The sequence below is a fragment of the Rissa tridactyla genome, chromosome W, assembly GCF_028500815.1.
Source record: "Rissa tridactyla isolate bRisTri1 chromosome W, bRisTri1.patW.cur.20221130, whole genome shotgun sequence".
Classification (NCBI taxonomy): Eukaryota; Metazoa; Chordata; class Aves; order Charadriiformes; family Laridae; genus Rissa; species Rissa tridactyla.
In genome coordinates this window covers 21,267,232-21,293,446 of record NC_071496.1, presented here as the reverse complement: position 1 = coordinate 21,293,446, position 26,215 = coordinate 21,267,232, and the positions used below count along the sequence as shown (strand labels likewise).

General features: G+C 42.8%; 1 protein-coding gene across 2 annotated transcripts in view; it reads left to right on the top strand.

Moving 5' to 3' along the window:
• LOC128902066 (protein mono-ADP-ribosyltransferase PARP8-like) overlaps positions 1-26,215 on the top strand; it is a 162,597-nt gene that overhangs the window by 65,376 nt on the left and 71,006 nt on the right. For both annotated transcript variants that reach the window (XM_054184407.1, XM_054184406.1), the window contains exon 3: positions 20,985-21,022. In XM_054184407.1, coding sequence (XP_054040382.1) covers positions 20,985-21,022 — 38 coding nt within the window. The remainder of the gene's footprint in view (positions 1-20,984; positions 21,023-26,215) is intronic.

Genomic DNA, 26,215 nt, shown 5'->3' with positions numbered 1-26,215 from the left:
ATTCCTGGATATTTGTTTCCCACCTATAAAACACGAGGGATATCAACGGCTTTCCCAAGCATCGTCCCAACACTTTTGATGGCGCTTCCAGAAGTGCAGAGAGAATGCAGTTGAGAAAGAGAGTAATAGGTACGTCTTCTGGTGGTTAAGCAACTAGAGAAGCTGGGGGGGGGGGGGGGGGGGAGGGAGGCTTATTTCTACCTCCTTGTCCTGGTTCCGGCGGGGACAGGGTTAATTCTCCCCAGGCTCCGGCAGGGACACAGGTATTCCATCCCACGTGAGCCATGCCCACCCTGAGCTGCTTGTCGCGGCTTGGAGCAGGCTGGGGCGTCCCGGGTCCAGTCGGTGAGCGGCAGTTCCGTAATCGTGTTTGTATATTCCTCTGTCCGTGTTATTGTTGTTGTTTGCTTGTTCCCTTTGCTGTTCTGTTAAACTGCCTTTGTCTCAACCCAAGAGTCTTGCCTTTTTCTTCTGATTCTTCCCGTATTGGGAAAAGCTCGAGCGAGAGGCACGTGGTTCTTTGTTGCCGTCTGAGGCTAAACCACGACAGTCCTTCAACTCAACCAGAGTTTTGCTGCTAAGTAATATGGGAGGGGAATTAGTCAGTTCTAAGTTTTTTTTTTTTTTTTAAAATGCTTGATTTTTTTTTTCTTATGTTGCTAACCACGTTAATTCTCTCTGTGCCTTAATATATCACTGTAAGTATTTTGTTAATCAGTAAAATCTTGCTATATTTTTCAGGCCCTCTGATATACGTGTCCTGGTGTGAAAGGAGACAGATTTTTTTCCCTTTAATTTCTGTGGTGCAAATAAGTGATATGGCTTTACTCTCCTGTTTCATCCCAGGCAGTAATTTTGAACAGCTATCCCACTTCACTTGGGCTTAATGACACTAAGAGATGATGACAAGTGAGTGACCTTTCAAAATGTAGTGAACTATAATCACTTTGCCACCAAGCTCCTGGTTTTCTGTTCTGGAGGAGCAGCCTCTGCAGTAGCCCCATAAGACCTGACAGGGCTGTGAAAGAAATCGTGATGTTTATTGATCTAGGTGCTTGTATGACTCATATCACTGATGCATCTGATGATAAACTATTGTGTGAACAGGTGAGAAGTTCGACTCATGTCTGCTGGTAAGTTTTTCAGGGGAATTTTTTTGAGGACATTAAAAGGCAATGTACCCACCCACTTGGAGCAATATTACCTGCTTTTTTTTTCTTTGTGAACTCTCCTTCCTCAAGAAAAACCCAAGACCCCAACCCTCAAGCTAAAAATAAAAAAATCTTCCCAAGTGTTCCTGTTTACATTATTTTGACTCTGCCTACTTTGAACTATTTGCAGTTCACTTACTGTGCTGTGTATGTTTTATGTGTCCTGACGTGCCTGAGAAGACAGTTTGAATCTTGGTAAAACTGGCCCAGATGTAGATCTCTGAATCAGATTTTTAAACCTCTGTATTTAGGTTTCTCAGTATTTTTTTTATTTTAACAGTTTCTCAAAGGTATTTATATGCTGGCCTCATAAAAGGTGCTTAGGTAGACAAATCCCTTTAAAGATAATTAAATTTCTATAGAAATCCATGATAAAATGGTCATTTTTATACCTTTGTAAGTACATTGAATTATCGAAAATGGTGAATATGTACTGATGGGATTTTTCAAGGGAATATAAACAGTTTAAGTGTCTAACCGTCATTTCTGCACAAATTTTGTTGCCTAATTATTTTTTAAATCTGGACTATAAAGCCTTATTTTTCAAAACTGCTGATGGTTCCTGCTGATCTCTGTTGGAGATGTAGAGGTTCAGCACACATGAAAGGTATCTAGAACATTTTGTAGTTACTGATCGCCTTTTGAAAATGTATGCGTTTTTTCTTGCTGGGAGACATATAGCAAGTCACTGCAGCAGAGCTGGGAATAGAACTACCACTGCCTTTGCAAGAATACAGGGGCCTCCTAAGCCAGTGTTTCATCTGACATGTAATTAGTTTTATGGTAAGACAGGGATCTAATTAAGACTAGTGGAGGAATATTTTAATTGTATCTTTACAAATTAAAATGGTATTCAAAATCTAACTACATGTTGGGGTAGGGTACTAAAATTATCTTATGTTATTTTTTCTATGATTTGCTTTGCATTTTCTGTAGGAATGTCTGCCAGACTATATTCAGGTATGCTTGCCTGAGTATAGTAATAAATTAATATTCTGTGAGCGGTGATGCATCTAGAAGCATTCTTTGGCCCAAGAACAGCCCATATATTTAGGAGTTGTTCCTTAATAGATGGGCTGTTACTAAATATGCCTAAATGCAAAAAAAAATTAGTGCAGCATGCTTTCTATTGCATTCTGTCATGAAGAAGAAATCAGAGTGTGATATTCAAGAACAGCTAAAATTCATGAGAAGTTAGTGGAAGAACGGTTTCAGATCTTAGCCAATGCTGACACTTCAAATGCATAAAAATTTCTTGAATGGAATTTCCCTGCTGCTATTATTTTGCATGCTATTGAAATATAGTACAGGGGTATGCTTTTAATTTTTTTCCATGAGTAACATTGAGAGTCATCAATGTCATATTCAACCTACAACTTTGTTCTCCAAGCTACTAGTAAGAAAGGCAAGTAACATTTTATTCATTGAAACTAGCAATGGGAAACATATTAATTAGTAACCTTGCCAATGCAAAATTTTTCCATAAATTTTATTTAAGCTCCTTTTCCAACCTGACTTTAAATGGCTATGTGATTAGCCCTCTACCCCTTCCCTGGGAGACTAATTCACTATTTAATGGGGTTCTCAATTTCTGATTTTCAGACAACTTATGCTTTTTCCTCTAATTTCACATGAATATGGCTTGCCATTTTTCCTTGGGCCATCATGTAAATATGATAACCATCTTCATGTTTGCACTCTGGAAAACATCTCAGCAATCATCACGTTTCCTACCACACTGGCTCATTGATTTGCCACACTCTGTATATCTAGCTGTCTGAACCCATTTACATTTTTTTCCTTGCTGGCCTATTCTGCCAGATTGCCAATTGTTTCTTGATGATTCCTGAACTCCCCCAATTTACTGACATCTTTCTAATGCTAAGGACACCCAGGACTGAATGTTGTATTTGAAGTGTTACTTCACCTGTGCCCTCAAATGGAAACTGTCAAAGCTGAAAAGAAAAAGAAAAAATGATTGTTTTTTCTTGTTGTCATCTCATAGTGAATTTTACATTTTATTTGCTGTTCATGAGTCCATGCTGTTCATGACTGTGGTATAGTGGCAGAGATGTTACAGGTACCCCAGTGTGGCTCCAGGGGTGAGAGTTTGACCCGCTCTCATGCTTCACATTGTCCCTTGCACCACTGTAGTTCTTGGCTCTATTGGGCTGAGGAGACAAAGCCAGCTGGAATTGCAGATAGCCATAGTGCTTCCTTTTGTGTCTCTAACCACAGAAAATTGTGTGGTTTTGACCATGTTAGTGTAATGGGACAGCAGGATGAGACAACCCCTCAGTTTTGCAAGCAATCTTTGCAGCTGTGTAGCATAGTAGCTGGGAACAGCGATTGTTGCCTTGGATTAAAATGTGTACAGGATATAGGTATGTGGTGTATCATAATCTAGCAGTTTTCAGAGGTGCTGGGTGCTGCCTTATTGACTTGACCAGGAGACCTGTAAGCAACAGATAAATAGCTGGCTGTAGGTATGCTAGTGGTCCTCAATTATATGAATGCATTATATTGGCATGAATAAACTGGGTTGGACAATTTCATATGTAACATCTATTGAAAATCTTGCCCTTTGTGATTTTCTTATGTTGAATGTGTGCAAGAATATTCATTTTTTAGTTTAGAGTATTCAAAAAACCTATAGTTTGACATCCAAATTCTATATTTGGAAGTTATATATTTAGTTTGTACTGATGTCAATGAAAGCTGTATGTATGGAACTTAGAGAAGAAAATAGTTTTAGTCCATAAATGCAATATTTCATCTATACCAAGAAAAAATTGAATTCTGTTAGATATCTCAAAGAACTGAAGAGCAAGAGTATTTTAATTTGTTACTTTTTCCCTGCACGGCAGTGGCTGTCGCACACCTCATTAGATAAACAAGCAAAATGCCAATTAATTAATGAATGTATTGAGTGGTCTAAGAAGGATGCCTAGCACTTTTCTCCTTTGCCGAACGCTGGAAAGGAACCATTCCGCTTGTTAGGACGTGGGGAGACGATACAGACCAAGTGGCAGTGCTTTAGTCAGGGGTCTGATCTTTTGTTGTGCTGGGCCCAAGCTTGCCCGCAACAGTGAGTCCCAATCTCGCCTGGCAACAGCAAAATGATACTGCTAGGTGGTGACCACAGAAACCACCAAGGAAGGGTATATAAACCACTCCATGAGAGCCTGATGCGAGCGCTCCTGAGGAATGGCTGGCCCACACCTTGGTGATCTCTTGTTACTTGGGATGCCGGGTAAGGATACTTTCCTTGGAACTGAGTGATACCTATTAGGTAGATTATAAGGAATTTGGAACAGAAGCAGAATAGTCCCTACTTGCAGGGTGGTGTAATTGTTATCCACTTAATAAGTGCCTCCCAATAAACCTCACTTGGTACCTCAGACTCGGAACCTTATTCCTTTAAGGGGCAGATAGCGGCAGAGGGTCTGACTGCAACATAGGGACGCAATGAAGTTAAACAGTGAATGTCTCCAGGGATTTATATGAGCTTTATTTATGTTTTTAATGATTGATAAGATGCTGCAATTATCTGCTGAAATGATCGGGTAAAACTTCCTATGACGACATTCTCTTCCGCTGCTTGGATCATTGTTAAAATATAAATGTTCAGTTTGCAATTTGCCTTGTGTCTCTGCCTTGGGATCATGGTTGTTTCTTTTTGTGTCCTTTTATTTTTATTTTGAAACATATCGACACAGAGTCTTCGTACAGGAACTGGACAATTTCTGCTCAATTGATCTGAATTGAAAACTGAGTTACTAGAATTACAGTCACAAAAGCCTCAGAACAGCCTACCAATAGGAACAATGTGGACCAAAATTTCATGGCTTTAAGATAACCCGTAACTGGCTCCAAAAAGAGCATATCGTGATTGCTTCTGACAGCAGTGCTCCAAAAGGAAAAGAAAGAAACTGAAGAGAGGAAAAACTTTTTTCCTTAAAAAAGACAAACCTAACCAAACCAAACCAAAACCCCAAAACCAAACTAAAACAAAAAAAACCCCAAACCCCCAAAACTAGAAAACACGTAGAGGAAGAAGAGGGGCCCAACCCTGGAAATAAGTTGCCTAAAGGCTGTGATCATATATGCTGCTCTGGCTGCAGCTGAGCTGGGTTAAGAGGTTACTGTCTGGAGTTTGTTTTGTGCTCAGTATCCTGGAGAAGACTGAAATTGAATAAAGAGCTAATGGGGAAGTTGAAGGGAGAATTCAAACCAGTGGGATCAGTGGAGAGAAGGAAGAACACAGAAAAGAGGTTTAAAGAGAATCTGTCAACAAGAGGGAGCTGGACCTGGTCAGACACGGTGACTACAAGAAGAGGCTGCTTTTGTAGTTCTGGATGAAATGGTCTGATTCTGGTATAGTCTAATTGTGGGCAACCTGGCTTTGCACACATAGACATATTTTAGTGTAACTCTTTCTACGTATAAAATGAGTGTCTTTGATTTGCTTATTTCATAAGTGATGTTTTTATATTTAGGAGCACCCTCATGTTTGTTGGAGTAATTAATCCTGTAGACTTCTGTGCATGTCGTTTGTTTAGTGGCCAGCCCAGCCCAAACCATACCCTCTCTTGAGGTAGTCTATGCCAAGGATGCACAGAGCATCTGGGCCAGTCACAATGGGATGCTTCTCCCATTTATTCCCAGTCAGTTCTTGAGATCCCACCTCACTCCAGAAATAGTGACAGATTCTGACCCTTTATGATTAGGCAATAGTGTGCACTGTGCACCAGTGTCCACTAGGGCTTTATACTTTTGTGGTTCTAACGTGCCAGGCCATCGAATCCACACAGTCCAATAAACTTGGTTGTCCCTCTCCTCCTCCTGGCTGGAGGCAGAGCCCCTCTAATATTGAGCATAGTACCCACAATTAACAGATGGCTTCATGGGGCTTGTGTAGCTATCAACAGATGGGTTTGTACTCAGAACGGAGAACCACTCACTGTAGACCAGAGCAGCCATCCTCCTGGGAAAACTCTTCTATTTGTTTTACCTTCCAACACACGTACTTGTGCCTGTAGGGTTGAGGTAGGTTGTCCATTCCACTTCCTCATGTCCACAGTGGTTGCGGAGGTAAAACCACAGGGTGCCTCGTGCCGTGTTCCATCTCCCTTGAGGTGGTCTCATAGGAGGGCATCTTCTCCTAACAGCTACAACGTGGGTCCATGTAGGGGAATAGTGGGATCTTTCCTGCATCCTGGACAGTTTATCAAAGTTTTTCAAATATTTTCTCAGTTTTCTCAGACAATTTTTCCACAGCTGCAACTGCAAGGGTACGAGAGAGGCTGTCTTCATATTGTCGTACTTTTTTAGCCACTTCATTTACAGTTGGTGTATCAGCATCAGATCCTCCCCAGACCATTGTTGACAACGTGTGGGAATACATCGGTGGTGCACTCTGCACAAACTTCTGCAACATAGGTCACAGAATCACAGAATGGTAGGGGTTGGAAGGAACCTTCAGAGATCATCTAGTCCAACCCCCCTGCCAAAGCAAGTTCACCTAGAGCAGGCTGGACAGGAATGCATCCAGGTGGGTTTTGAATATCTCCAGAGAAGGAGACTCCACAACCTCTCTGGGCAGCCTGTTCCAGTGCTCTGTCACCCTCAAAGTAAAGAAGTTCCTCCTCATGTTGAGAAGGAACTTCCTGTGTTCCAGCTTGTGCCCATTGCCCCTTGTCCTATTGCTGGGCACCACTGAAAAGAGTCTGGCCCCATCCTCTTGACACCCGCCCTTTAGATATTTATAAGCATTGATAAGATCATTTGCATGGCATTTCATCAAAGTCTACATTCACTTGCCACTCACCATAAATCACCTCTCGCACAGCCAATTCTCTCAGATACTTAATACCTTCCTCCATGGTGGTCCATTTGCTTGGATGGCATTTGATATCATCCTTAAAGGGACACCTGCCCTTTACAGCTGACACGAGTCACCTCCAGAGACTGAGAGTGTTTTGAATTTCTCCCAATCACTCTATCGATACCTCCATCTCTGGCCAGGTTTCCCAACTGCCTGGCTTCTCTACTGTCTAAGTCTATGGTATCGGCCCCATTATCCCAGCATTGGAGCAACCAGGTGATAAGTGTCTCACCTTCACGATGGCTAAAGTCCTTTCTCAGATTTTGCAAGTCCTCCACAGATAAGGACTGGACGATTACCTCTGTGTCTGATTCCTCCTCCTGCTCTGACGCTGCCTGAGAAGGACTCTCTCCCTGATCTGCTTGAGAAAGACCCTTTCCCGGATCTACTTTAGAAGGACCCTTTCCCTTATCTGCTTTAGAAGGACACTCTCCTGGATCTTCATCAGAAGAATTCTCTCCCATGCTATCTGGCTTGATCTGGTCTTTGTCATAAGGGGCAGGGGAACAAACTGACCTCTTTTTTTTTGCTTCCTGGTCACCGGGGAGACTTGTACTGGTACTAAAGGAGTTGGAGTAGCAGCAGTACTTGTTGTCGGAGCAGCTGGAGTAGTGGCGGTACTTGTTATTGGAGCAGCTGGAGTAGCTTGTGCCGGTACGGGTGGCGGAGTGGCTTGTGCCGGTACAGGTGGCGGATACCTACTCCTGCACCAATATTTAATATTAAACTACCCCTGCGATACATTAAGGAGAATCAACAATAAAATAATGATTTTGGGAAAGTAACAATCATTTCCAAAATTCCCTAGCTCTGGTGGTGTCAATTTGGCGTAACAGGGCGAGGTAAACTTTCCCAAGATAAAATTGAAAGTGTAATTAATAACAGAATCTACTAGGTGATGCCCGAAGTGTGCAGGTAAAGTCATTATCCAGCTTATCGCAGTATAGATCTGCATCAAACACCATAGCAGAATAGCATGTTTCACCCACCACATACAAAGAACAAAGAAATTATACAGCACATATGGCAGGTTAAGCAGCATTACATCAACTAGCTTTAAACAAAGCCCTATAAAGATGTGATCATAGAATCATAGAATCTTCATGGTTGGAAAGGACCTTTGAGATCATCGAGTCCAACCATACACACACAAAAAAAACCCAAAACCAACCAAAAAACAACCCCTACAATCTCTGCCACTAGAGCATGCCCTGAAGTGCCAAATCTAGACGCTTCTTAAATACCTCTAGGGATGGTGACTCAACCACCTCCCTGGGCAGGCTGTTCCGGTGCCTGACCACTCTTTCAGTAAAGTAATTCTTCCTAATATCTAATCTCAACCTCCCCTGCCGCAACTTCAGACCATTTCCTCTGGTCCTGTCATTATTCACCTGGGAGAAGAGGCCAACACCCACCTCTCTCCAACCTCCTTTCAGGTAGTTGTAGAGGGCAATGAGGTCTCCCCTCAGCCTCCTCTTCTCCAAGCTAAACATGCCCAGCTCTCTCAGCCTCTCCCCATATGACCTGGTCTCCAGACCCCTCACCAGCCTGGTAGCTCTCCTCTGGACATGCTCCAGCCCTTCCATGCCCCTCTTGTACAGAGGGGCCCAGAACTGAACACAGTACTCGAGGTGAGGCCTCACCAGTGCTGAGAACAGAGGCACGATCACTTCCCTGCTCCTGCTGGCCACACTATTCCTGATACAAGCCAGAATGCTGTTGGCCACCTGGGCACACTGCTGGCTCATATTCCGCTCAAGAATGACATGATGTTAGCTGTCTGTTTTAATTTCCAACCCCTCAAGACTCTCAAAGGAAAAAATCCGATACTCTTTCAGCTGAGCAAGCCGGAATTCGAACTCTTCAGGCAATCTGTCAGAGCCCTGGTCAGGCCCCATGTTGGACGCCAATAAATCTGTTGTGGTTTGGGCTGGGCTGGCCACTAAACAAACAACAGACGCTCTCTTTTAATCTCTCTCTCCCTTCTCAGAAGAGAAGGGAGAGAAAATAAGGGAGAGAGACTTATGGGTTGAAAAGAAAACTAAAACTATTTTAATGAAATATTAATAATAAAAAGAAAATAAAAGAATATTAATAAGAAAATAATGAAATATATACAATATATACAAAACCAATATTGAGCTCCCAGGATGATGATCATGTCACCGGCAGGCACTGGGAAAGTCCCAGACTGGACTCAGCGATGGGTGGGAACTGGATTCCGGAACGCATGGATTGGGATCAAAGGCAGATGAACAGACAGGGTCCTCCTTGGACACCAGCCATTGACGAAAGAGACTGACCCCTTTGATCCCTCAGCTTTTATACTGAGCATGATGCAGATGGGATGGAATACCCTGTTGGTCAGTTTCGGATCACCTGTCCTGTCTGCTCCTCCCCACAAGTGCGAACCCTTTACACTCTTCTGCTTCCGGCCCTCCAACTTGGTACATAACAAAGTTAGCTGACCTTGGTTGTTATAGCAATAAGCAGGAGCCTCTCTGCGTACCATTCCTTGGTATTAACTAAAAACATCAGACCTTATCTGCTAGAAGCAGAAAGCAGACATTCTCTGAAGAATATGCCATTAATTTCAGTGAGTTAGAAGAGGCTTAGCAGAAAAGTAAAATTACTGAAAATAAAATTGATTCTGTTCTATCTCAAACCAGGATAGTGAACTTACTAGAAGTTGTCATGCTTTTTTCATTGGAAGCTTTGCAAAAGGGAAATGATTGAGTTGCAGTCTTCTGTATCCCCTTTATTTGAATAACATGCTAAATCAAGCGGGGCTTTATGAATAACATTCACCATTTGTTTCAGATGCACTTTGTTTGTGTGAAAGGACCAGTAGTGCAATTATTCTTAGTGACAAATGCAAACACAGAATAACTGTTCCTCCAGGTTATGTCAAGAAATAAAAGCAGTGTCATTTTTGACATATTGACACTACTCATCTCTTTGGAATAGTTCTCATTTGTCATCAACAGATTTGCCTGGGACTTTTCAGATGTCGTCGCACACGCACATTCTCCCAACATCCAGAGGAAAAGATTACTCAGATTCACTTGTTATTTTCTGTATAATTGCAGGTGCACCATGGGGAGTTTTGATGTATAGTGAAAGGAAGGAAGAGTGTGTGGACAAATTTCAGTTCTTTGCAAGCACCTGTTTCTATCTAGCAGCAAAAAATAGTTGTGACTGATGCTGGGTCATCAGTTACTAGATCACAGGGGATACAGAAACTCGTTGAGCTAATGTGTTTCAGAAAGATTTAAGGTGGCCTATATATCTGAAAACAAATTGCTGAGATGCAGATGCGGACATTCAAAACATTTTAAAGGGTACTTAAAAAGCTGTTTAGAAATCCACAAACCTTGTTTTAATCAGGAATACAGAAAATAGCATGGATGTGAAATGGCTCACAGGCCAGTAGTATAGCAAGCTGCAAATATGAAAAAAAGAAAAAAAGCACTGACCAAAATTTGCACCTTTTGGAATACATCTTGAAATTTTAACAAAGCGACTGAGTACTTGTTTTTAGAAATACCAGGAGCGTGGCAGCAGCCATAAGCCTTGTATTTTCTGTGCAACTTGTCTGTAATCTTCTTTGTCAAGTACTAAAAACTCCCTTGGACTTCAGTAAATTCTGTAATAGAAAAGAAAATAAATTTTAATACAGTGAGAATATTCTTGCTGCCCTTTATTAACAGTTACTTTTTCCATAGCTGTGCTAATATGTGCATGAAAGATTAGGTCCTCCTCCTTTTAATTTTTGTCTTATTTGTGAAGACTTCTAATTCTCATTTCCAGAAGATAAGATTGTTTTTAAGTAATTATTATTTTATTTAATTACATCAGTTTTTATGTCACTGTTTGAAAAAAGGACAAGTCCTCTGCTTCAATAGTTATTTCACTGTGTGAAAGAGCAAAAAGCCCATATATTTATTTGTATTTTTAAAAGCCTTATGCAATCTTTTATTTTCAGAACCATGTCATGTCATGTGCTATCTTCCGTATTTCTAACTCACATGATTCTAAGTACTGTTCGTCTGTCTAACTGTTTGGAGATGCACATCACTTTGTGGTTAGTGTTTTATGCAACTGGAACTTTTTTCAGTTCCATTTATATTTTTGCCACATTACTGGGACTGTATTGTAAAGGTATCATGAATGAATGGAATGCAGTACTTGCTGATCTTTACACTTGTATTTGCTAATAGTATTTACTTCACTCATGAATGTGATTTGCAATACATTAAAAAAGTATGTTATATTATTATAAATGTGCAAATGTATAAATACATTTTAAAAGTCTCCCATATTTTTTACTAAAGACATTATGAAGTGAATAGTAGCAACAGTTGATTAAATAATTTACCTAATAAGAAAATTCAGAATGCTGACATAGTTTTATGTATATTTCTGAAAACGGGCTTCAGTGGAGTGCTTCTTCAGCTGATGTGTGCTGAGTGGGATGGATTTTTTCAAAAGCTCCAGAGTGGAAGAGCAGGATTGCTTTTCCTGTAGCATGACTGCATTCTTTTTTAAGAGTGTTGCGTGAAAAGGTGCCAAGCGGTTTTGGCAGAAACTAAACGCCCTTGTGTTCTAACACTCCTCGCCGAGGTGGGAGGCTAGGTGTGGCTAGGTTTAAATTCTGAGTGATGCCCAATTCAGCACTATCAGTCCAATCGCGTTTAATATGTATTAAACTGTTACGATTTGGATACACTAATAGTGGACTGCACCTTCAGTCTAGTCGTGCTCATGAACTAGCACAGCCACTCTCGAGTCTTTGGTCGCGTTCAGTGAGAAACCGAAACGACTAGCTACTTAAACAGTGCAGTTTATTTAAACAACAGATATATAGGTTCTTAGGATTGCCGGTGATAAATACACTGTCTGCAAAGCACATGCAAATAAAGGTATTGTTAAGTATACAAAACGTGTGACAAAGTTATAAACAATACAGCCTGGCTATAAATGTAGGAAAGAGATTCTCTAGAGAGATTTCTAAGTTTCCCGAGAAAGCGCTCGGTATAATCTAAGTCTTACCCAAAGGCATTCCTATCAGGGGGAAGAAAGGCTCAGCCTGTCGACTGATCCCGGAAATTAGCCATGGAATTCTTCGCGATGGTGTCTTCCCTGGCATCCCCTCTCTCTCGAGCTATTTTTATACTATTTTTTATCTTCAAAGTGGAGTTTGAGTGACTTTAGTCACAAATACTTTTATTATGGTTGGTGTACTCGAGGAGGAGTGGTCACACCTCGGGGGCGGATAGTCTCCGGGATGGAGGTGTGTTTTGGTACATTGTGGTGAGCAAAGTTCTCACAAAGGACAGCATTTCATCAACATTTGACGAAATGTTGGCTCGGGCAGCGTGTAGGCCGCTTATCTGTTCCGTAGTACCATCTCGTCCCCATATCTGCTATTTGTCACAAGGGAAGGCCACGGAACAAGCGCGTTCCATTCCATCCCTCGTGTAGTTTTGCAAACAACCTTGTACAGGGAATCACAGATGTTGCATTCTTTGCATGCCAGCTGTGGCTGTATTCTACCTCAGAAGCCTCTTGACTTTATGACTTTCCTTAATGTGCGAACAATGCTGTACTTTTGTATTCTTGGCCAATTTAGTAATTATTCCACAAAGAGCTCCATAGAAAGGTAATGAAGTGCTTAATAGCACAGTAGTTGTACATACCAAGTGATGAAGTATTTTGCTAATTGACTTGTTCATAAATTGTCAAAAAACCTAACATTTATCATTCACTCATGGTTGTGACAATTAAGCACCAAAAGGAGAGTTTGTATTAAGTTTCTTTGGCTTAACTGTAAGTAATATAGAAGTATTTTTTGCTTATTTTTCAACTGCTTTTATAGTGGTTTCTTGGTGTTGTGGTTTTTTGTCCTGTTTTCAACACAGAACAAAATGGTTGTCTCCAGAACATGATTTTGGAAGGTTTGTCTTTTGACAGTCTCCATTAAGCAGAAGAGATCTTTTTGCCATAGAAAATTGATGCTTATGGCTGCTGGGTCTCTTCTGCTGTTATTTGCATGCATGTCATCTTCGTACAAATTGGAAGAAAGACTTGATTTTGAAGCCTTTTCCAGTGTGTTTAAGTATTACTGTTGAATTGTAATTATCTTCAGAGAATTTCCTAATTCAAATAAAAAAACCCAAAACAAACCAGAAAAAGATTAATGGATTTTGTTTCTTCTTAAGTATTCCAAATTTTTTGTGTAAATAGCTGTGTGAGTAAACACAGGCAGGACACAGGAACAACCACAAAACCACAGATGAAACGCAAAGAGTAAATTTAATCTTGATACCTCACAAACCGAGGGATCTCTGAAGCAGCACCCAGGCAGAGGCACACAAGCAAGAACGCAGGCACCATGGAGCTCGGTCCTTGCTAGAGAGTTTTTCCTTGTTAGCGAGAGAGTCCTTGCTAGTGAGAGAGAGAGTTCAAACCTGCCGTTCTTGCCTGTATATCAGGGATTCAAGCAGGCATAGTTTTTCACTGTGCTTTGATCTTTTCTGACAGCAGGGCAGGAATCTCAAGCATGTTCAATAAGGTGCCTCTGAGTCCATCACAGGCCTGTTATCTAAGTGCAGATGTTCTACTTGTCAAGCACATAAGCATAAGACTAAACAATGATTAGTGTGATATATGTGTTTCTGACACCCCAGGTGCAAGTCACTTGAGCATATTTACAATCCTCCTCACCGATCTTCCATTACTTTCCCACAATAGCCTACCCAGTTTTTCATCTGTCCAATACCTAAATGCCTTCATGTCCTACCAATTCTCAAGGCACTTGTTCAAAGGTCAGACATTTCAGGAATGCAATTTGAAAGTTTTGTTTTGTTTGGATGGAATCCCACAGTACATATTCTGAAAATCATAATATCCACCCTGTATTTGTGATATGATTTATTGCCAAGCTATTAGGTTTTAAACTGGATCTCAGACCAAGAGAGTGGCTGTGTTCATTGTGGAATTCTTTTGGAACCAATTTTCTTTCATTTGAGGAAAAAGGCTGGTCAGAAGTAAAATAGTAGGAAGGGTCTGGCTTCAGGATCAAATTGTGGTCTTGTTGAAGTAGAAGAGGAGGCTAAAGGGTGTGAAAGTAATAGGAATACATTGAAAGATCTGGAAGCATTTTCAAAGATAAGGAAACAAAGGAGTGATGATGGAAGTGGAAATATTTGCTGTATAAATAGTGGACATTCATGAAATGTTCTGTTATGTGTAGATACTAAAGATGAGTAGTAATTTTGATAATTTATAGCTAGAAATTGGTAAAAGAATACAATTTTAGTTGCATCTGTTCAATTGGACCTTGTTCTTATTCCTTCTTATTTCCTCATCTAGAAGAGAGTAAAAGCATCAGGTCTATATCATGCTGTGCTTTCAGAAATATTATACAGGTCATTAAAAAGGCCCTTTGGTGCAAAGTTCTCACCAGTATAATTTTATTTTTCTTATCAAGGTTTCACTAATCTTTTCTTTAGCTCACCAACTTGTTCAGAAGTTGACCTTGCCATATAATCAATATCACAGTAGCATTTAATCTTATATATTTGTCCATAGCTTACTTTGCTGAGTCTTAGTATTTTTCTTACGGTATAGAGCTTTGTGCATCCTATTAACTTCTTGCATTACTTCATTGATGAGCTAGATCTAGGATTTTGGATATTGTTAACAAAAAATAATCTCTTCTGAATACTGTAGCTCCAGATGCATTAAGAAAGTCTTATTTACTCTCTTATATCTTGTTATAGATTGGCATTAGACTATCATAAGATTCCACATGACAAAAAATCTTGTTTCCTTTCTTCACCAAGTTTGTGAGCTATGACATTAGCATATGGAGCTCTGGCTCTAATAAAGACAGCTAAAACTGGAATAGAAACTAGATCGCAATTTCCACACTTAATAAGGCAGTAAGTCAGTTGTTGCCATGGGACAGAGCTGGTTGAATTGTCATAACCGTTCATAGGCATAAATTTTAGACTTGTGTCAGATGCTTCATGCTGTTCCTGCTGTGCAAAACAGCTGGATATTCAGCTTAAAGGATTTCTTTTCTAGAGAGAAACTACAGGTAGCATAGAGTTGAGATAACGTGAATTTGATGGGAAGATACATCATACACTCCAGCTCCAGTGTCACTGTTGTGGCTTTAGGATGCATAACTGATTCTGGAGTTTATACTGTGATGGGTAAAAACTGCATTTCAAGGCACAGGAAACAATCTTAAAATTGATGTAAAGAGATGAAGCCGATACTTTTCCTTTTTATGAAATACTTTGTTGCACTAACTTTTGCTTTGCTACCTTTTTCAGTTTTCATGGATTTTTTTCTTTGCCCAAGAGCTTACATTTTGGGGTAATATTTTGCCTGGTAGTATAATCAGTTTGGGCTCTGGACTCCATTTTAACTAGCTTTAAGAAATTATAGCAATGTTAAATGCAGGTGAATCTGCTTGTTCCGTATCAAAATGGGATAGAATAATCTGAAAAATAGCAATTATGTTGTGGATCCCCATCTAGTTTATGAATTAGTTCTCAAAGGCAGATAGACCTTTGCAGGATAATCTCTCTGAAAAAGGAACACATTAGAAAAAGCTTGCAAGAAATGCCCTGTGAATAGAATTGTTCTTAAGTGTACTAGGTTTGCATGGCAAGGTTTTGGTAGCGGGGGGGGGGGGCTACAGAGGTGGTTTCTGTGAGAAGATGCCAGAAGCTTCCCCCATGTCTGATAGAGCCAGTGCCAGCTGGTTCCAAGATGGACCCACTGCTGGCCAAAGCTGAGCCAACCAGCACCTCTGTGATAACATATTTAAGAAGGGGGAAAAAACTGCTGGGCAACAGCAGCCATAAGAGAGGAGTGAGAATATGTGAGAGAAACAACTATGTAGGCACCAAGGTCAGTGAAGAAGGAGGGGGAGGAGGTGCTCCAGGAGCCAGAGCAAAGATTCCCCTGCAGCCCGTGGTGAAGTCCATGGTGAGGCAGACTGTCCCCCTGCAGCCCGTGGAGGACCCCATGCCGGAGCAGGTAGATGTGCCCAAAGGAGTCTGTGACCCCATGGAGAGCCCACACTGGAGCAGGCTCCTGGCAGGACCTGTGTCCCCATGGAGAGGAGCCCACACTGGAGCAGGTTTGCTGGCAGGGCTTGTGACCCCATGGGGGACCCACGCTGGAGCAGTCTGTTCCTGAAGGACTGCGACCCATGTTGGAGCAGTTCATGAAGAACTGCAGCATGTGGGAAGGACCCATGTGGGTGGAGCCCCACACTGGAGCAGGGGAAGACTGAGGAGGAAGGATTAGCAGAGGCAACATGTGATGAACTGACCACAACTCCCATTCCCCATCTCCCTGTGCTGCTCAGGGGGAGGAGGTAGAGAAAATCGGGAGCGAAGCTGAGCCTAGGAAGAAGGGAGGGGTGGGGGGAAGATGTTTTAAGATTTGTTTTTATTTCTCATCATCCTACTCCGATTTTATTGGTAATAAATTAAACTAATTTCACAGAATCACAGAATCACAGAAACTTCAGAGTTGGAAGGGACCTCTAGAGATCATCTAGTCCAACTCCCCTGCTAAAGCAGGATTGCCTAGAGCACATTACTCAGGACTGCATCCAGGCGAGTCTTGAAAATCTCCAGAGAAGGGGACTCCACAACCTCCCTGGGCAGCCTGTTCCAGTGCTCTGTCACCCTCATCGTAAAGAAGTTTTTCCGTGTATTTGAACGGAACTTCCGATATTCCAACTTGTGCCCATTGCCCCTCATCCTGTCACTGGGAACCAATGAAAAGAGTCTGGCACCATCCTCCTTCAACCCACCCTTTAGCTACTTGTATGCCAAGTCAAGTCTGTTTTGCCTGTGATGGTAATTGCTGAGTGATCTCCCTGTCCTTATCTTGACCCACAAGCCTTTTGTGATATTTTCTCTCACCTATCCAGTTGAGGAGGGGGAGCGATAGAATGGCTTTGGTGGGGACCTGGCATCCAGCCCAGGTCAACCCACCACACTAAGCTAAGGCTGGGGCTCTACATGCTAATATTATTTCAAGCAATACAAAGTTTAGATTAAAAACTCATAAGCAGTGAAACATGACAGCTCTCACTGGTTTCTCATATGGTACTTTACTGTTTGTTAAATAACAAAAATTTTACAAGGCCATTTCTAGTATGAAGTTTGTTCTGACCTTAAGGGTCGAGAAATATATGTACTGTAGAATACCTTCTGCAGAGGGTCTCAGCTGAATAAAACAAATAACACGGTTTTAACTACGTTCATGTAGTTAAAGCAATATAAGTGAACGAGCAAGGATGATGGTTGTCTGGTTAGAATGTGTTTATGGGAATGGAAATAAATTATAATGCTATAAGCTGTATTTATAGCAATGTAACTGCAATAGGGTTGTACAGAGGAAGTGCATTGCCAGAAGGAAAAATCACATCCCTCACTGGAATAATCGTGTTGTACTCTGTGGAGGCCAGGCCTAAATTAATTCCAGTTGCATTTCTGAGTACTTAAACGAGAAAGCTGCTTCAGTAAAGGCTTGCTTTGGCTCTGAGAGGATTTAACACTGAGGGGTGTTGAACATCTGCATCTTCGCTGAAGTTTGTGCTTTTTGAAGGTGCCATCACAGTCCTGTGTTTCTGTCTTGGCTCTAAACCTCATTGAAATCAGCGGGAAAATACTTGGGTGGCTGCAGGACTGAAACCTCTTAAGAGACCTTTGTTAGCCTGGTATATCTTGTTTTCTGACAAATCAGGTGCACAATCATTAGGAAGCAGTTTATCCTGAGTGCAGAAAAATGTGCCAAAGTGTGATCATATGTGACAATGGCGAGCTGGGACACAAAACCAAGTTTGGTTCTGTTCAGTAGTTTTATTTTGGCTTTTTGCTTCCATAGCCTGCACATAACTAACATATGATTACAAGCCCAAGCAAAGCACCACCACCTCTCTCTCTGGGGGCTCAAACAATCTATTCTCACCAAATATGAGTTTAAATACATGTGAGAAGAATGGCCTATCTAAAAGGGGATTCCCACAAGAGCTTTCTCTGGCATAATACTTCACTAATACTTCTCAGAGTACACTGATCTGGGGGCACTGAAGAGAGGGCAGCACAGAGATCCCAACACATGCTGAAGATGTGAATTTAGATAGAAAGAAGACAATTAGACATTCCCTTTGGGGGGGGGGGCTAACAGTGTTAATCACAGAATCACAGAATCACAGAATCACAGAAACTTCAGAGTTGGAAGGGACCTCTAGAGATCATCTAGTCCAACTCCCCTGCTAAAGCAGGATTGCCTAGAGCACATTACTCAGGACTGCATCCAGGCGAGTCTTGAAAATCTCCAGAGAAGGGGACTCCACAACCTCCCTGGGCAGCCTGTTCCAGTGCTCTGTCACCCTCACCGTAAAGAAGTTTTTCCGTGTATTTGAACGGAACTTCCTATGTTAATAATTAAACACACCCAGCATAATAAACAAATATTTTGTTTTTTAATCTTTGGTTCGCATCGCCTTTAAATGCTTTCCTCTGAAGTGGCAGCACAGGCTTATCAGATTCTATTATTATTTCCAACATATTACCATTTGATATTGGTTTGACAGATAGATCTTTTATTAATACTGTCGTGGTTTAACCCCAGCCAGCAGCTAGAACCACGCAGCTGCATGCTCACTCCCCTCACAGCAGGATGGGGGAGAGAATCAGAAGAGTAAAAGTGAGGAAAAACTCGTGGGTTGAGATAAAGACAGTTTAATAGGTAAAGCAAAAGCCACACACTCGAGCAAAGCCAAACAAGGAATTCCTTCACTACTTCCCGTTGGCAGGCAGGTGTTCAGCCATCTCCAGGAAAGCAGGGCTCCATCACACATAATTGTTACTTGGGAAGACAAACGCCGTAACTCCAAACATCACCCCTTTCCTTCTTCTTCTCCCAGCTTTATATACTGAGCATGATGCCATATGGCATTGTGGCATCTGATGCCGCCTCCATCTGAAAAGCATTTGTCATGGTTTTGGCTGGGATGTGTTTGACTTTCTTGCTAGGAGCTAGCTAGTGCTATGTTTTGGATTTGGGATGAGAATAGTGTTGGTAGTGCACTAATGTTTTTGGTTGTTCCTAAGCAGTCAAGGCCTTTTCTGCTCCTCACACCACCCTGCCAGTGAGTAGGCCACACCACAATGTCTAGAACATAGTTTTTGGTAAGAACAGGCCCTTAGTTAACTTCCTGGGGGGGGGTTGGTGGTTTCTTTTTGCACCACAGGACAAAATTCTCCACACATGACTGCACTGAGATATAACATTTCTTTATTTTGGAATATTTTGTCTTTGGCATCCTGGGGTGCATCAAGAAGAGTGTGGCCAGCAGGTCGAGGGAGGTCACCTCCCCCTCTACTCTGCCCTGGTGAGGCCACACCTGGAGTACTGTGTCCAGTTCTGGGCTCCCCAGTTCAAGAGGGACAGGGAACTGCTGGAGAGGGTGCAGCAGAGAGCTACCAAGATGATTAGGGGACTGGAACACCTCTCTTATGAAGAAAGGCTGAGGGATTTGGGTCTTTTCAGTCTGGAAAAAAGACGGCTGAGGGGGGACCTTATCAACACTTATAAATACTTAAAGGGTGGGTGTCAGGAGGATGGGGCCAGGCTCTTTTCAGTGGTGCCCGGGGACAGGACAAGAGGTAATGGGCACAAACTTGAGCATAGGAAGTTCCACCTAAACATGACGAGGAACTTCTTTCCTTTGAGGGTGGCAGAGCACTGGAACGGGCTGCCCAGAGAGGTGGTGGAATCTCCAACTCTGGAGACGTTCAAAACCTGCCTGGATGCATTCCTGTGCAACCTGCTCTAGGTGACCCTGCTCTGGCAGTGGGGTTGGACTAGATGATCTCCAGAGGTCCCTTCCAATCCTATGATTCTATGATTCTATGACATGGACACACATCATGTATTATTTAAATGTGTAGGTTGACACATACAATTTATAGGATTTAGAAGTGGAAAGAACATGAATTATGCAACAGAAAGCTTTCAGCATGCTGCAGAGTTGAATATTTTGAATGCAAAATGAAGATGCACATTAACCTTAAAAAAACCAAAGGAACTTGATGGGTACTTACATAACTGAGCAGACCATCATGCCTATTTGTCCTGCTCTCAGCAGTGAGTTTAGTGAACATCTTACTGTGTGGTAGGGAAAGCACATGTGGGCTGAGCTGGAGGACTGGGGCAGTATGTTTGTATGTCCATTTTCTGATGAAACAGATGCAGGTAATCCATGTAGTGAAGCTACCCTTTAGTGTGACCGCGTCTCTTCCAAATTTGATTTGAACTCAGCTTGACAGAGAGGTAGAGGTGTCAAATAAGATTGCCACAACTGTTATAAATATGGGTGTTTGATAAGAGGAAGGAGTCCAAGCCATACAGAGCCTTTGCTGAGACTAACAGGAATGTACAGAAGTACTACTGAGCCTTGAGTAAACCCCAGAAACAGACGTAGAGAAAACTGGGCTTTTCTAGTTCTGGTGTTCAAAGAGCAACATTATTTTTTTTAAGCATAAGTACAGACATTGTGAAATATTACTCTAAAGTGATTATAATGCAGTCTTGATATTCTTTTTGCGAAGGTTGAAAAAGGGATGTGCCAATTTAGCAAAGTAAGCTTTCAAAATGGGCATGACACTTTTTTTTTGCTGCATGCTTCAAATGCGATCAAAATAGCTGTTACCTTCTGTCCTGGAAACTGTCAGGAACCTATAAATAAACATAAAATAATACAGGAGCAAGAAAAGAATCTTATGCCAGCAGTTAATGTTGTTGTTATTAATTCTGTTGTTTCTTTTTTTTTCTTTTTACAGTGTATCCTATTCAGTGCATGTCTCTGAGGATTACCCAGGTACAGTGCAACGTTCTTGTCCATGACGCTTGTATGCATGTTACTGCAATTTGCAATATTCAGATGAGAATATTTGGAAGGGTGTTAACGTCTTCCAGGTGCATCCTTGTGCTAATCATTTTCCATTAGTTGGATTATTTTCATGGTCATTTCTCCTTTTTAGGCATCATTTATCACCTGGGTCAGGGTGAGAAAACCTGGTTCACAAGTTTACAGAGACCGGAGCTTTCTGTGTCTGGAGACAACAGTGATAGGACTGGAAAAGTGCCCAACTCCTCTTTGGCATGGTAGATAAAGCTTGATCTTTCAAGAGGCTGCACAGTCTGGCACAGGGCCAGCAAAGCACTTCTGTGTTAGACCTTAATGAGAATACTTATGTTCTTAAAGTTAAGCTTGTGGACTGTGCACTGACGCTTCTCCGGGTCTGTTGCAGCCAAGGGTTTGTGTATGGGTATGTCTTTGGTAACTTTCGTGGTTTAGCCTCAGACAGCAGCAGCCGCTCTCTCAAACACCCCAGCTCCCCCCATGGCCGTAGGGGAGAATCGGAAGAAAAAGGCAAAAATTGTGGGTTGAGACAAAGGCAATTTAACAGAACAGCAAAGGGAACAAGAAAACAACAATAACACCGACAGAGGAATGTACAAACACGATTACAGTACAACTGCTCAGGACCGGACCTGGGACACCCCAGCCTGCTCCCAAGCAGTGACTTCCTGCCCCCTCCCCTGCTCACATGGGATGAAATACCTGTGTCCCTGCCAGAGCCTGGGGAAAATTAACCCCATCCCCACCAGAACCAGGACATTATCTACCCCTTAGTCCATACCATCTATGTCATGCCCAGATCTTACAGTTTCTAATTAATTGCCACCACTTCCCCTATCTTTTATATATATATGTACATATATATTGTAATAAACCGCCAGATCCCTTAAACAGAAATGGCACTTATTTTATTATAGGGACAAAGTCAATAAAGCAAAAGCACAGCGCTGGGTGCATGACTCAAGTCAGAGGCACACCAGCTAATACTTCACCCACGTCTTATATACATTCAATATTGCATACGTATTCACTATTTTAGGCAGAGTAATTGTTTATGATGATTGATTATCATTAGTCCTTTTTCTCTTCTATTTGTGTGTTTCCTTCTGGCAATTGTTTCTGAGGATCGATGATCTTCAGTTCCCTTTTCCCATGCATCTGTTTCCTTCTGGTAGGATCAGCTCCCTTTTCCCATGCATCTGTTTCCTTCTGGTAGGATCGATTATCATCAACTCCCTTCTCCTATGCATCTGTTTCCTTCTGTTAATCACTTGTGGGGTCTTTTGGAGTTGTTCTCTTTTGTTTCTCTCGGATGTTTTTCTTCATAGTTGCTGTTAGTTGTTATCTTTGAGGTTTCCCATGTTTCCTAATTTACTAAAGGTTAGTTATCCTTATAAGTCAAAGATTTATAGCCTTGTTATTATGGCAAAAGCCAACAATACCTTCACTATTTTTCACATATATTCATACAGATATAATACCCTTAGTCTATAAACCATCCCTCTAAAATGTCCGTTGAGTTCATTTAATCCATGACTTTGGACTCCATCTGTTAGAACAGTCTGTCAGGACAGGAGAGATGGTCTGTGGTGCTGGACTGTTGCATGCTGTATTTTGGGAGCTTGCAGCTGATGTTTCCGGTGCAGCTCATGCCCACGGTCCATGGGTGGAAGATGTAGATCTTGAGGAAGTTGCTGGGTGCCAGCTGCTGAGGTCTGATCACATCACTGCTGCACTTCACTCGGTTTTTCATCAAAGTCTATTTGTCATTAGTTTGGGTGATTCTTACTGTAGTACAACTGATAGCAATTATAGTAATGAGGACATACAGTGGCAGGGTTATTCAGCAATTAACATCATACAATTTGATTCATTGGCAATTCTTGCCCAAAATCAGATCCCCATGACGTACACATCGGACCTCCCCATCCTTCCACATCACCCACCAAGTGCACCCAGGTCCTTGGGCAAAAGCAATCCCACGGATGGGTTTGCCTTTGCCTGAGGCAAGACTAACCCAGACTGTCTTCCCTAACATATTCTTCATGTGCACTACAGGGACTTTATCCCCTTCTACAGTATGTGGACGTTTTCATTGGGCAGGGCCAGCTTGATTGGTAGATCCCCTGGTGTTAACTAGCCAGGTAGCCTTTGCTAAATGTGTAGCCCAATGTTTTAAGGTCCCACCACCCATTGCTCTCAGTGTAGTCTTTAACAATCCATTGTATTGTTCTATCTTCCCAGAGGCTGGTGCATGATAGGGGATACGATATACCCACTCAATGCCATGCTCTTTGGCCCAGGTGTCTATGAGGCTGTTTCGGAAATGAGTCCCGTTGTCCGACTCAATTCTCTCTGGGGTGCCATGTCGCCACAGGACTTGTCTTTCAAGGCCCAGGATAGTGTTCCAGGTGGTGGTATGGGGCACAGGGTATGTTTCCAGCCATCCGGTGGTTGCTTCCACCATTGTGAGCACATGGCGCTTGCCTTGACAGGTTTGTGTCAGTGTGATATAATCAATCTGCCAGGCCTCCCCATATTTATATTTCAGCCATCGTCCTCCATACCAAAGAGGCTTTAACCGCTTGGCTTGCTTGATCGCAGCGCATGTCTCACATTCATGGATGACCTGTGCAATAGTGTCCATGGTCAAGTCCACCCCTCGGTCACGAGCCCATCTATATGTCGCATCTCTTCCTTGATGGCCTGAGGTGTCATGGGCCCATCGAGCTATGAAGAGTTCACCCCTGTGTTGCCAGTCCAGATCCACCTGAGCCACTCCAATCCTAGCGGCCCAATCCACCTGCTGGTTGTTCTGATGTTCCTCTGTGGCCCGATTCTTCAGTACATGGGCATCTACTTGATGTACTTTCACAACCAGATTTTCTAGCCAGGCAGCTATACCTTGCCAAAATTCAGCAGCCCAGATGGGTTTGCCTCTGCGCTGCCAGTTGCCCTGCTTCCACTGCCGTAACCACCCCCAGAGAGCATTTGCCACCATCCATGAATCAGTATAAAGTACTGGCCGTTTTTCTCATTTGGCAAGGTCTAGAGCCAGCTGGATGACTTTCACCACGCAAACTGGCTCGATTCACCTCGTCCTTCAGCGGCTTCTGCAACCCGTCGTGTAGGACTCCACGCAGCAGCCTTCCACTTTCGATGCTTTCCCACAATCTGGCAGGACCCATCAGTGAACAGGGCATACTGTTTCTCATTATCTGAGAGTTCATTATAACATGGGGCCTCTTCCGCATGCGTCACCTCCTCCTCTGGTGACATTCTGAAATCCTTGCCTTCTGGCCAGTCCATGATCACTTCCAGAATTCCTGGGCGACTGGGGTTTCCCATTCGAGTTCGCTGCGTGATCAGTGCAATCCATTTTCTCCATGTAGCATCAGTTGCATGATGTGTGGTGGGGACCCTTTCTTTGAACATCCAACCCAGCACCAGTCAAGGTGCTAAGAGGAGCTGTGCTTCTGTACCAACCACTTCCAAAGCAGCTCGAACCCCTTCATATGCTGCCAATATCTCTTTTTCTGTTGGAGTGTAGCGGGCTTTGGATCTTCTCTATCCCCGACTCCAAAACCCTAGCGGTCGACCTCGGGTCTCCCCTGGTGCTTTCTGCCAGAGGCTCCGGGTAGGGCGGTTCTCCCTGGCTGCGGTGTACAGCACATTTTTAACATCTTGTCCTGCCCGGACTGGCCCCAGGGCCACTGCATGGACTATTTCCTGTTTGATTTGTTCAAAAGCTTGTCATTGCTCAGGACCCCATTTAAAATCATTCTTCTTCTGGGTTACTTGATACAGAGGGCTTACAATTGGACTGTAATCTGGGATATGCATTCTCCAAAAACCCACAATGCCTAAGAAAGCTTGTGTTTCCTTTTTACTAGTTGGTGGAGACATAGCTGCTATTTTGTTGATCACATCCATTGGGATCTGGCGGCGTCCATCTTGCCATTTTATTCCTAAAAACTGGATCTCCTGCACAGGTCCCTTGACCTTACTTCGTTTTATGGCAAAACCAGCTTTCAGAAGGATTTGGACTATTTTATTCCCTTTCTCAACAACATCTTCTGCTGTGTTTCCCCATACAATGATGTCATCAATGTACTGCAGATGTTCTGGAGCTTCACCCTGTTCCAGTGCAGTCTGGATCAGTCCATGGCAAATGGTGGGGCTGTGTTTCCACCCCTGGGGCAGTCGATTCCAGGTGTACTGGATGCCCCTCCAAGTGAAAGCAAACTGTGGCCTGCACTCTGCCGCCAAAGGGATTGAGAAGAATGCATTCGCTATATCAATCGTGGCATACCACTTGGTTGCCTTGGACTCCAGTTCGTACTGGAGTTCTAGCATGTCCAGCACGGCAGCGCTCAGCAGTAGTGTGACTTCATTCAGGCCACGATAGTCTACAGTTAGCCTCCACTCTCCATTAGATTTTCACACCGGCCATATGGGACTCTTAAAGGGTGAGTGAGTCTTGCTGATCACTCCTTGAACCTCTAGTTGACGAATCAGCTTATGGATGGGAATCAGAGAGTCTCGGTTAGTGCGATACTGCCGCCGATGCACCGTTGTGGTAGCAATCGGCACCTGTTGTTCTTCGACCCTCAACAACCCCACAACAGAAGAGTCCTCTGAGAGACCAGGCAAGGTAGACAACTGTTTAACTTCCTCCGTCTCCAAGGCAGCTATGCCAAAGGCCCACCGGTACCCTTTTGGGTCCTTGAAATACCCTCTTCTGAGGTAATCTATACCAGGGATGCATGGAGCCTCTGGGCCAGTCACAATGGGATGCTTTTGCCACTCATTCCCAGTTAGGCTCACTTCCGCCTCCAGTACAGTCAACTCTTGGGATCCCCCTGTGACCCCAGAAATACAGATGGGTTCTGCCCCTCTATAGCTTGACGGTATTAGGGTGCACTGTGCACCCGTGTCCACTAGAGCCTTATACTCCTGTGGGTCTGATGTGCCAGGCCATCGAATCCACACTGTCCAATAAACCCGGTTGTCCCTTTCCTCCACCTGGCTGGGGGCAGGCCCCCCTAATCCTGGTCATAGTATCCGTTACTCACTTCTTGCAGAAATGACTTGGAAGTTCCTTCAAGAGGATCAGAAGCAAGATCAGGCCTTCTGCTCTGTCTGGGG